This window comes from Schistocerca nitens, chromosome 1, assembly GCF_023898315.1.
Source record: "Schistocerca nitens isolate TAMUIC-IGC-003100 chromosome 1, iqSchNite1.1, whole genome shotgun sequence".
NCBI classification, from domain to species: domain Eukaryota; kingdom Metazoa; phylum Arthropoda; class Insecta; order Orthoptera; family Acrididae; genus Schistocerca; species Schistocerca nitens.
The window spans coordinates 159,248,939-159,260,363 of record NC_064614.1 but is presented as its reverse complement, the minus strand read 5'-3'; the positions used below and the strand labels follow the sequence as shown (position 1 = coordinate 159,260,363).

The 11,425-nt window shown below is 34.8% G+C and overlaps 1 protein-coding gene across 1 annotated transcript; it reads left to right on the top strand.

The window, feature by feature from the left end:
- Positions 1-1,196: 1,196 nt before the first annotated feature.
- LOC126234822 (uncharacterized) lies at positions 1,197-10,443 on the top strand. The gene is made up of 8 exons (XM_049943569.1): positions 1,197-1,286; positions 3,425-5,602; positions 6,243-6,465; positions 7,245-7,625; positions 8,030-8,271; positions 8,527-8,707; positions 9,656-9,755; positions 10,324-10,443. Exon 2 carries the CDS (start codon positions 3,427-3,429, stop codon positions 5,479-5,481), a length of 2,055 nt encoding a protein of 684 aa, XP_049799526.1. The 5' UTR covers positions 1,197-1,286; positions 3,425-3,426; the 3' UTR covers positions 5,482-5,602; positions 6,243-6,465; positions 7,245-7,625; positions 8,030-8,271; positions 8,527-8,707; positions 9,656-9,755; positions 10,324-10,443.
- The last annotated feature ends 982 nt before the right edge of the window (positions 10,444-11,425 follow it).

The window sequence follows — 11,425 nt, the reverse complement described above, 5'->3', positions numbered from 1 at the left end:
CGAATAATTCGGAAATTACGTACGAAATGGATGCAAACAAACATTATGCTTACGACGCGTCTGACGTTCACCCTACCTGCCGCTCTGAGCGCTAGTGTCGCTCCATCTGTCAAACGGCAACAACTTTTACAGCAGTGAGTGTCGCGACTGTTATGTTAGACTGTGGTATAGAGATCACTGCTTCAAATGGATGTAGTAACTTCTGTGAACTACGTCACTTCCCGTGTTTCGCTGTCGCTAGAGTCTAGTTATAACAACACACTTACCACCACAAATTCGTTTGTGTTGCACAACTCCTTCTTGGCATTGCGATATTTTTCTGTCATTTTAGGAATGAGAATAGATTACATAAAAACAGAAGTAGATTGTAGCAACTACCGACCTCAACAACATCACTTACATCACAGTCTAACATAACAGTCGCGACACTTCGCCTCGATTTTGTTGCCTACCGCGCCAGCAGTGCCCCAAGCGAACCAGTAATTTAAACTGTGAGTTCGGCGCGATCGTGAAAGCGAACTGTGGTTGTTTCTTTTGATTTCTACAATGGTTTTTAAAAGCGGGAGCGTTTGTAGCGCAATAAATTGCGGAAACGACAGGAGGAAGACACCACAGCTGTCTTTTTTTTTAGGTTTCCTAAGGATCCTGAGAGGTATATACCACCATGTTACTAAACTGTATCGTCAGAATTCACTTGCAAACTACATGTGTATTAATGATTAATGTTTCTTTCTAGGAGCAGAAAATGGCTAGTTAATAGCAGACGAGAAGACCTTATGAAGAAAGACCCAGTTTACTTGTATAATAATATCAGGTTTTGTTCGCTACATTTCGAATAAAACCAGTTCATGCCCAGCTAGCACTCAAGCTTATTTCAAGGTGGGTATTGAGTTTAGGTTCAGTTGAAAATTCAAGATTGAAAAATCAACCTGTTACACAGTTTACATCAAGCTGTAAAAATTTAGCTTGAATTAAAATAATTTTCCCAAGCTTGAAATAAACTGTAATTTCCCTGGAAGGCTGTACAGCAGATGCGCGCGCAGCATAGCTTCCATAGACGTCCACGGGAAGCGCCACAAGCGTTTATAAGCCGTGACGTAAGGGTGTTGTCGTGTGACGTCATGACAGCGCGGAGTTTGGTTTGAGTGTGGCTGTCTCCAGTTCTGTTTTATCTTATTTTATTTACTTTTCTGAGCCTTGCTATGTTTACGGCCATTTTACCTTTGTGACGCGCGTTAATGGTTGTGGTTTGTTGACAAGTTTGTTTTATACTACAAAACAGTTCGGTACGTTAATGTTACAAATGTTAAATATTACGTAACGTAAAGGAATACCATATTCTTTTACGTAGAAAAATTGAGCCCGGATAAAAGTGAAATGGATTACCAGCTCAGAATACATATTACAAGTTGTGAGCAAAAAGGTCATTTTAAACTAACTCTCTAATACGTGGCACAAATAAATTAAAACTTAATGTTATTTTACCTTTTTAAACTCTCTCCTTTTTATATATATCGCCCTATTACATTTGTTTACTTGTGTCACACACCATGAATGAAGAATCGTGAAGTGTGAAAAGTTTCTTTGCGAATACAAGTAGTAATAACATGGTGAACGGGAAACAGTACATAAAGAACCAGTCACTACATATGTGTCAGTCTTTATTTACGTAGCTTTGTCTGCTCTTTACTTTCGGTAATATTGAATTGGGTCGACAGAAGCGTCCGATCCCACGCGTCGGCTTTGACCCGTGACGTAAGGGTGTTGTCGTGTGTGACGTCAGGACGGCGCGGAGTTTGTTTTGAGTGTGGCTGTCTCCAGTTCTGTTTTATCTTATTTTATTTACTTTTCTGATCTGTTCGTTCTATCTCGTGAGATTTTTTTTTTTTTTAATTTAAAAACACTTATTACTTATTTTAATTATCTGTTTCCTCCAATTTCTGTTTTAGTTTATTATATTTATCTTTCTGATCTGTTCGTTCTATCCCGTGAGATTTTTTTTTTTTTAAAAAAGACAAACACTAATCAGCTACTGAAGCATCTTTATCTTCTATGGGTTGCAGGAGTTACGACCCCTGGGGAGGTGGGTGGGTATTCATGCATGGCTGTCTTCACTTACACGTTGTAGCTTTCACAAGGCGTTTAAATTTGTTTATATTTAGTTTGCCCCCCCCCCCCCCCCCCACCCAAAACACCCCATTTCCCGCGCTTGTCCCGTTAGTGTCATTAGGCTTCTTGTGGAAAGTGTGTGTGTGTGTGTTTGTTTTTGTTTCCGCCATATTTGTGACGTCATGGGTCAAAGCAGACGGGCGGGATCGGACGCTTCCGTATTTCCTCTTAAAGTTGGGGCAACAGTAAAATCAGAGTTGCAGTCTGTTATTACGTCATTAGTCTTGAGAGATTTTGTTGAAGCTGTTAATTCTTTCATTGATGATGGACACAAAATTTGTGACTCATGCCTGGCAAAAGTTAAGCATATTAATTTTGGATCTGGGCTGTACTGTGAAGGATGAATCTATTGAGAATGATTGTAGTACTGTTGAGAAACCTTACCATATTCCAACATTTATGAACAACAGGGGACACTTCTCATTTGACTAGATCTTTAAAAAAATCTGAGTTTATTGTGAATGTTTGTACCTTTTTAATGTTGTATTTAGCTTAAATAGTGTGTGTTTAGTTGCACTACATATTGCAATTTAATATTCTATGCAAATCATACAACAGACAATTTGTCCCACCCGTAACTATACAGTTATATATAGTGTCATGCATTGGTGCAACCTAATTCTTTTTCTAATAGCAACATGTTTCTTTAATAGACGAATGTAAGCTTCATTTGTATGTGGCTTGGCTGAATTGTGGACACTATCAAAGCAGAAATATTGTTCGGATGTCAAAATTGTTCAGTTCTGTGTCAGATTTGTCCCACCCATAGCACTGGTATTATGTATTGCATTACAGACAGTTCAGTATGTATATTTGAACACTGTATTTTTTTGGAATGAAGAGTATCAATTTGTTGCTTAAAACAGTAACTTCACTTAAAATAACTTAAGATTCCTAAATGTAAACATGAAAATACTAGCATGAATTAGTACAATGTCCCACCCGTAATGCTGGCATTGCTCTAAAATTTTCAACGAAAGCATGGAAGTTAATAAACAAATTTATACATGCTTAAGAGACGTTTTTAATTTTATTTTTTCAAATATGGATTCTTTAGAGGCCTGTATTAAATAGTAATTCAAATTAATATTCCATCATGTAACCTTAAAAAAAATATTAAATTTCACCAACAAATTCAGTTTATGAATGCTGAATAATAATAGCTCTATTTTTTCTTCCCTGAGACATCCATTGCTTCCATATGTAATTTTCCTTATTTTGTCAATCCCAACTAAATTATTCTGTTTTATTTCAGGAATGTCAAACAGGAAACTGTTCAATTCTCTTTCTCGGGAGAGGAAACGGAAACGGCTGTTGAAGCTTTATGAGAAAAGTGTAGGGCACTCTGCTGTAGCTGTTGAGAGAGATGTTTCCAATGATCCAAATCCTGGGAGTCAACTTCAACCATTATTGTGTAATAGTGCCACTGGATCATCATTTAATAGTGAACCTTCTGAAAGTAACCAGGTTTTTGAGTTGTTGGATCAATATCCTTTATCATACGGTTCAGACAGTGATGACTGCTTTGATTCCAAGTTTCAAATGGAAGAGCTCAAATCTGAATTAGCTAACTGGTCTGTTCAGTTTAGCATTACAAATGTGGCATTGACAGCTTTGTTGTGTATTCTTCGATCACATGACTGCTTTAAATCTCTTCCATCAGATGCAAGAACTATTCTAAAGACTCCAAGATGCATTCAAGTAAAAAATGTAAGCCCTGGCCAGTACTGCCACATTGGTATTTCAAACCAGTTAAAGAAAATGTTTGCTAGTGCACAACATATTTTCAGTTCTTTACAGCATAGTGATTTAATGATTGGAATTGACGGATTACCTTTATTTCACAGTAATAGCGGTGAGCTGTGGCCAATTTTAGGCTCTGTATTAAATATTCCATCCTTGTCATCAACTGTTTTTCCTATTGGCATTTATTTTGGATTAAAGAAACACAGTAGTTGTTTTGAATTTCTAAATGATTTTGTAGAAGAAATTGTTGGCCTAATCAGGAATGGTTTAATTTGTAATGGCAAAAATGTAGCTGTCAGGATCAAGGGAATTTGTTGTGATGCCCCTGCCAAAGCTTTTATTTTAGGCATTAAAGGTCACAACGGATATTTCTCGTGCACCAGATGTAAACAGGAAGGGTCTTTCTTTGATAATAGGATGACTTTTCCTATATTTGACAGTCTGCCTCGTACCCATGAGGGATTTATAAACAAAGAAGACACAGAATTCAATACTGGTGACACCCCATTGACCACCATCCCTAGTCTGCATATGGTATCATCTTTCCCACTTGACTATATGCACTTAGTGTGTTTAGGGGTAATGAGAACAATGATTTATGTTTGGATGTTTGGACCTGCCCCTTTAAAACTACCTAGTAGGATTATTGATAGTATAAGTTCTAATTTATTATCTCTAAAAGCAAGCATTCCAGTAGAATTTTGTAGAAAACCCCGAGGTCTTGATGAAGTGAAAAGATGGAAAGCTACAGAATTTAGGCAGTTTTTGCTTTATACTGGACCACTTGTATTGTACGATATTTTGTTGCCTGAACAGAAAGAAATTTATAACAACTTTTTATCTCTCCATATTGCCATGACCCTACTCCTCAGCAAAAAATTTTGTTATCAACACCAGGAATATGCCAAAGGTCTTCTTCATTTTGTACAAACTTTTCAATCATTATATGGGCAGAAGTATATAACACACAATTTTCATGGACTGATTCATATTGCTGATGATATATCAGTATTTGGCCCTTTAGATGGATGCAGTGCCTTTAAATTTGAAAATTTTTTATTTTCTCTGAAGAAATGTGTTAGAAAAGGAAATAAACCTTTTCAGCAAGTTGTGAAACATTTAGCTGAAATTTCTAACTCCACCATTAGTCCAGTCAGTGACAATGAAGTCAATAAACTTTATCCAATTTTCGAATGTCAACATTATTCTGGACCTGTTTTTGATGGTTGTAATCCTGATCAGCAGTACAACACAGCAAAATTTCAAAATTTTAAAATAACTACATCAACTCCAAACTCATGCTGTATGATGAATGATGGAAGTATTGTTATTGTTGAAAACTTCATCTATTCCAATTCCTTGTGTACAATGGTCATTCTTTGTAAACAGTTTATGACTGTTTGTGATTTTTTTGGACTCCCTTTTTGTAAAAGTTCAGATGTTAATATTACTGTTGTACGAAATATGTCTGATGTACATATAAGGCCAGTCTCTGACATTAAGGAGAAACTGGTGCTTTTAACACTAGGCAGTAAAAATGTAACACTACCTCTGCTGCATACATAAGAGTGGACCAATACGAGTGATAAACAATTCAGTTCTACAGGATTTTCTGAAAAATTATCAGGAAACAAACTAAAAACTTTGGAAAACATCCAGAGTTTTATTCATCCACAAATTTATCCAGGTAATAAGAGATGTCATGTATTTTATTGTTTGTTGTGTAATTTAATAATATATTGGACTAAGAGGTTATTTTATTCTCTTTAAAAATGTTTTAAAAAATCAATACTGTAAATATTGAAAAGTTCGGGGACCTAGCTAATTAGATACTAATTTGGTCCAAATTTTGAATTGTTTTATTGCCATTCTGAAAAATTATCTGGAAACAAACTAAAAACTGTGGGAGACATCCAGAGTTTTATTCAGCCAACTATGCTCATTCATCACTCTCACTAGTCATGCTCATTCAGTGAACATATTAACCATGTGCTTATACTTAACCAGCTGATTATATTTTTAAAAGTTCTGTTGTTGAAGTTTAATTTTGAAATTTATCTCCATACATCCAGTATTAAAATTCTGAAATTTTAAACCCAAAATAAAAAATAAAATACTTAAAAATATAACCAGTTACAGTATATAACCTCCCTCGTGTCTTAAAATACTATCCTATAAATTTAATTATTTACTATAGGTGTGTTTAGGTATAATGAAGTACTTAAGGTGTGTGCATGAGTACACACAGACAAAGTCTGAAATCAAAGTCAATCATTCAGATATTTTGTTCATTTTAATTACTGATGTTTTGTTTTTATATGGGTTAGGAAATGGAGCTGACAAATGAAAAATACAAATTTGCCATAGTAAAATTTCCTGAAGAAGATGATGCTCTAGGAATAATAGCCTTATGCTGGATTCAAAATGATGGGACCACATGTTTATACCCACCTGTGACCACTGATAGCAAAAGAAATAAATTATTGAGGGAAGAAGCCTTACCATTACAATCCTGGAGTTCTCATAAGATATCTTTAACGAAAAAATATGGTAAGTAAACTGGTTTTAAATACTATAGGCTTAATTTTACAATAGCCGACACATGCATAGCTCAGACTCGACCAATGTTGGCAACAGCACTTTCTTCCCAGGAATATTGTTAGCCAATAGGGTGATAGAGGACAAGGGTATTACATCGAGAACCTGTCAACCATAGAGGAGGAACAGCGTGAATTCACTTTTCAAAATGTGCCACAAATTCAGAGTGCTATGTTAAAACAATGTTGCCAACTTTCTGCACTATGCATGTCGGCTATTCTGAAATTTTACCTTACCTAATCTAAGTAAATCCTAATGTCATTTGATCTCAAGAATCTAATGTTATTAAAAGTCAGTTACATATAGTTTGTCAGTTTGAATTTTTTTTTTTCTTGAAATCTAAGTCACATCATATAAATTTATATCTAAGCTTGTATAAGTGCGAGAAATAGAAAAATTGTATTATTCACAGTTTAGTTTTTGGAAAAACCTTCTTTTTGAATTTCCTACAATTTCCATCAAAAAATATGTATTTTATTATTACATAGGTCAAACTGTGTAAAGTTCACTTTCATAAAACAATTTTAGTGATGCAGTACATTTGAATTAGGCCTATAGTTACTTTGAGCCTGTTGTGGCAATTTAATGTCATGCAGTACCAGTAAATGTATTTATGCTTACTGACAACTGTTATTGCCACCAATAGCTTTTGACAAGGCTATTTTCTCTATGAGATGAAATTGCAGTTAGGGCTGTACACAAATTAAATTTATTCTTTGTATGAATTGTAGCAACATACAACGATGCAAGAGAGCATCTTCGAAAAGCTGAAGAAACATCAAACCTCGAAAGTGAAGAAGAAATTGGGGTGAAGAGAAAAAGAAAGGCAAAAGACATAATGTTGCCAGGAGAAGAATCGAGCGATGAAGATTACATGCCGAAGAAAAAATGTAAGACAAACCGTGTCACAGTTCATCCGTATCCATCTCTTGATTCTTTTTCAGCTTCATTCTCATCCTCACCATCTACTGGTATGGAAGTTTGTGAAATGTGGTCTTCCATCCCTCCAAATTCATTAACTCCTAGGCCTAGTTCATTCTCCAATGCCAAAATTCCTCCAGCACCACTTGCTTCAGCACACTGCCCGAGAAAAGAAAAATCTGCACCACTGGGTAAGTTTTTGTGTTATTTCTCTGTTAAATAATATTAGGCCTAGCAGTGAAACCCATTTTGTGTACAGTGTTTTCTTTTATATAACTAGCCTCAGTGACCAGCTTTACCCGCCTGCTTCTAGTAGCAATAGTGTGAAGTGGGTCAGCACAGATACTTATGCCAGAATGTGTGTAATACAAAAACTACTACCTTTTTAAGGCATGTTCTAGGGAATACGCATTATGTGTGTTATATATTTCAATTTAAGCATAGAAATTTAAATACTAACAATTTTTCAATTAATATTAATATTCTGAAACATTTTTTGGGTTTAGTGGCTGCAAAGAAATTTAAATCAAAAGTAGATGCTATTATGCTTGCTAAATGCTAAGTAAACTTGAGCAATCATCCACCTATGTTGTAGATGTTGAGCGGATCTGGCTCATTCTTGGCCAGTTACAAGCTGCAGCAGCTAGCCAGTCTGAGGAAATCTCTCAGCTGAACAGAAAAATTGACCTGTTATTGGCTCGAGGATGTGTCAACAGTACTTATCAGGAGGCGGATGAAAGTAATGAGCAGGCACTAAACAGTCTCCCTTTATCATCAATGGAAAAATTTGATGAATTTGAGGAAAAATTGAAACAATAGGAATTCAAAAGTCTTGTGGTAATTTGTCCAAATATTATTTTATCATAAACATTTAGCAATTTCATTAATGATCCTTGCTAGAAAACAGATTTTTTGACTTAACACGAGGTATCGCGCTCATCTACACTCGCAATTCATTCATATTTATTTAAAATATGCACTCACATGTGTTGCCAATGTCTTAATATGAAAATATTGGATTATTTGTATTGTTTTGTTTCTTGAAGAATCTTAATGATATAACAGCTTCATCAAGAAAATTTATATTTTCAGGTGAAGTTACTTGCAACCCTTGGTGGTAAAGATGCAAAATTGTTAATGTTCAATTGTATGAAACGATGCCTCACGTCAGAGATAGGAATGAAGTTTTCGTATACAGGAAGGCCTCCAAAAGACAAGACGAAAGAAAGGAAAAGAGCTTTCTGTTCAACCTTGCTTTGTGCAGCAATTCAAAGTAAGCAAAGACTTAAAAATATGCTGGTTTGGTTTATATATCGTGCACATTTTTTCCAAATGCGAACTTCAAATTTGTTACTTCAAAATGTTTTAAACACTAATATATAAACACTAATATATAAACACTAATATATAAACACTAATATATAAACACTAATATATAAACACAAATATATGGACAGTGTTATGCATCATGAGACCAAGTGCCATTACTTAACATTTCCGATGTGAGCGCATTTAGTACTGTTAAGTAGGTACTTGCGGTGAGATTTTTGTGCTAAGATAAAGAACACTAACCCTTCTTCGGTCCAAAAAGTTGAGAAACATTAATAAATACATATATTTTAAGGGAATGCAGACTTTAGGTTCCATTGTGTCACATATGACATATGGTGCTTTGACTAGTGATGCATAACACTATTCATATAGCCTTCCCAAAAAAGATAGATAATACCTTAATATAGGCCTCAACAGAATTAAATTTTCGGGAAGAATATAGATTAGCATTGGCATGGTTTTTGTGAAATTTGGTCAGATTCCACCTTGTGGATCCACCCCATTGGCCTTAAAAGTTGCAGTGTTTATCTTATGGAGAAAAATTTGTTTTGATTTGATCATATTATTTGGATATTTCATTTAAGTTAAGAAAACAACTAATGAATTCATACTTTTAGTATTATCAGGAAAGTAATAATGTTTCATTGATGTTCAATGGGTTGGTTGTTATTAATCAGATGTTTACAGGGTTTAGAGAAATAACGGCTTATTTGAGAAGAGCATTTTCACAATGCTATGTGCACAATCCTCGTTGGTGAAAATCAATAGTTTACAGGCTGGCCTGATACAGTGGCTTTATAATTTCAACATTGTAAAAGTAATTTTTGTTCCAGTGTAAATCTCTAACACTTTCCACTACTTTTAATGATAAACTCACTTATGTTTTCAGGTTCAGTCAGAAAAATATTTCCTTTGACAACTGAAGAACAGTTCAAAACCAACATAGGACACTGGCTTCAACAGTCAAAAAACAGAAGTCAAACCCCACGGTAAGACTACACTAAATTACAATCGGTGATGGCTTAATTTTGTTGTTCTCTAGGTGAAATAATACTGCAAGGCCTACTGGTACTTCTTACTTTTATTGTTATTTGTAATGTGGCTAAAATCTAATAAAAGGCAATATTAAAATATGACAAGGAGAACTTTTTTGTTCTTTTACATTGCAGTTCCACTTAACTGGTAATTTCTTAAATTCATTTCGATGTCATCTTTTATTTTATTTTGATTCAGTTTTACTCACCAAAAAATAATTGTGGATAGAATAAAATGTCTACATTTTTCTAAACAGTTGTTTCCTTATAAGCTTACAGTATGAGGTGTGTATGATTTCAGGTAATTGTTTCTTTATAATTCAGATTAAATGGCCCTGAAACTATTAGAAATAGTGATGTGTGGCTTCTTCATGAAGTCATCGCAAAATTACCCAAATGTCATCTTTACGTTAAAAAGTTATTTTTCTGATATGGGGCATAAATTATATTTAGGTTGATTAGTTTCAACTTTTTACATTTTTTATGTTTAGGTATGGCTAACATTTTCTTTTACCTGTTACAGGACCATTATACCGGCAGAAGCCAGTGATTTTTGATCCTGCTCTGGTCTGTGTGCTGGGGCCGGAGGGGCTTCCGAATAATTAAATTTTAAACAGTTTGAAAATAAAATTTTTTAAAGATATATGTCTTCATAATTTTTTCACACCATTTCCATTCTGATATTTATTTAATTAATTAGGTTCAATAAATTCAGATTAATATTTATATAGCTTAAAACAAGCTGTAAATACCAGGCTGTATTCCAAGTGTGTAGATACAGCTGGAGCCAAGCTTGATAAGTCAAGCTTGAAATATAGCTTGAACTCTGCCAACTTTGATGTTTGTTTCAATCTTGAATCCAGCTAACAGGCCTGAATATTCCAGCTTTGATCAAGCTTATATACTTGAACTTTACAGCTGGAAACAAGTTTTAAACCGGCTTACTGTGCTATCTGGGTGAACGCAGACAATAATAAACTCGTGTGGAATGCAGTACACACACTGTTTGACATCCCAAATAAGCCATCTCAACTGACGATGAAGAGGAAACTGCCACAAATATTCGACAGTCCATCTAAAGCTGTAAAACAGTCCTATGACACAGAAGCAGCCCATTCAGCTCTCCATGTGTCAGTGCCAGATTCGTGTGAATCGTCAACGCAGACCTGCTTTGATGATGAAGTGGTTAGATTAAGTGCTGTTATTCGTGTCTTACTAAAGCGTAATGTTTGGTATGTATTTCACTCATTTCTGTTGTTAGTCACTTAATTTTCCTTTCTTCCTTCGTGTGATGACATTATTTTGCTAGCACCTTGTTCACAGACAGATTGTTTGAAAATTATTCAAATATTTGGTTTTGAGTAAAATGTAATGTACTCAGTTCATTATAATGTTTTCAACATATTTCACCCACTATTTGGCAATTGCTTGTCCCACTTACAATAATATAAAGATTAAGGTCGTACTTGTGGCAACAGGCGACAGTGTCAAACACATTAGGCCTACCGAACGATAAATGAGCTGTCGATCGCTTTTGCATGTAGAGGTACATCTCTGTGCTTCTTATGTGTGAATCTGTGTGTTTATATTCTTTTGATATCAACGAAGTAAGCTGCAATTCTATC

Excerpts from the sequence above, each read along its gene's own strand:
- LOC126234822 (XM_049943569.1), top strand. The coding sequence starts at position 3,427 with ATGTCAAACAGGAAACTGTTCAATTCTCTTTCTCGGGAGAGGAAACGG.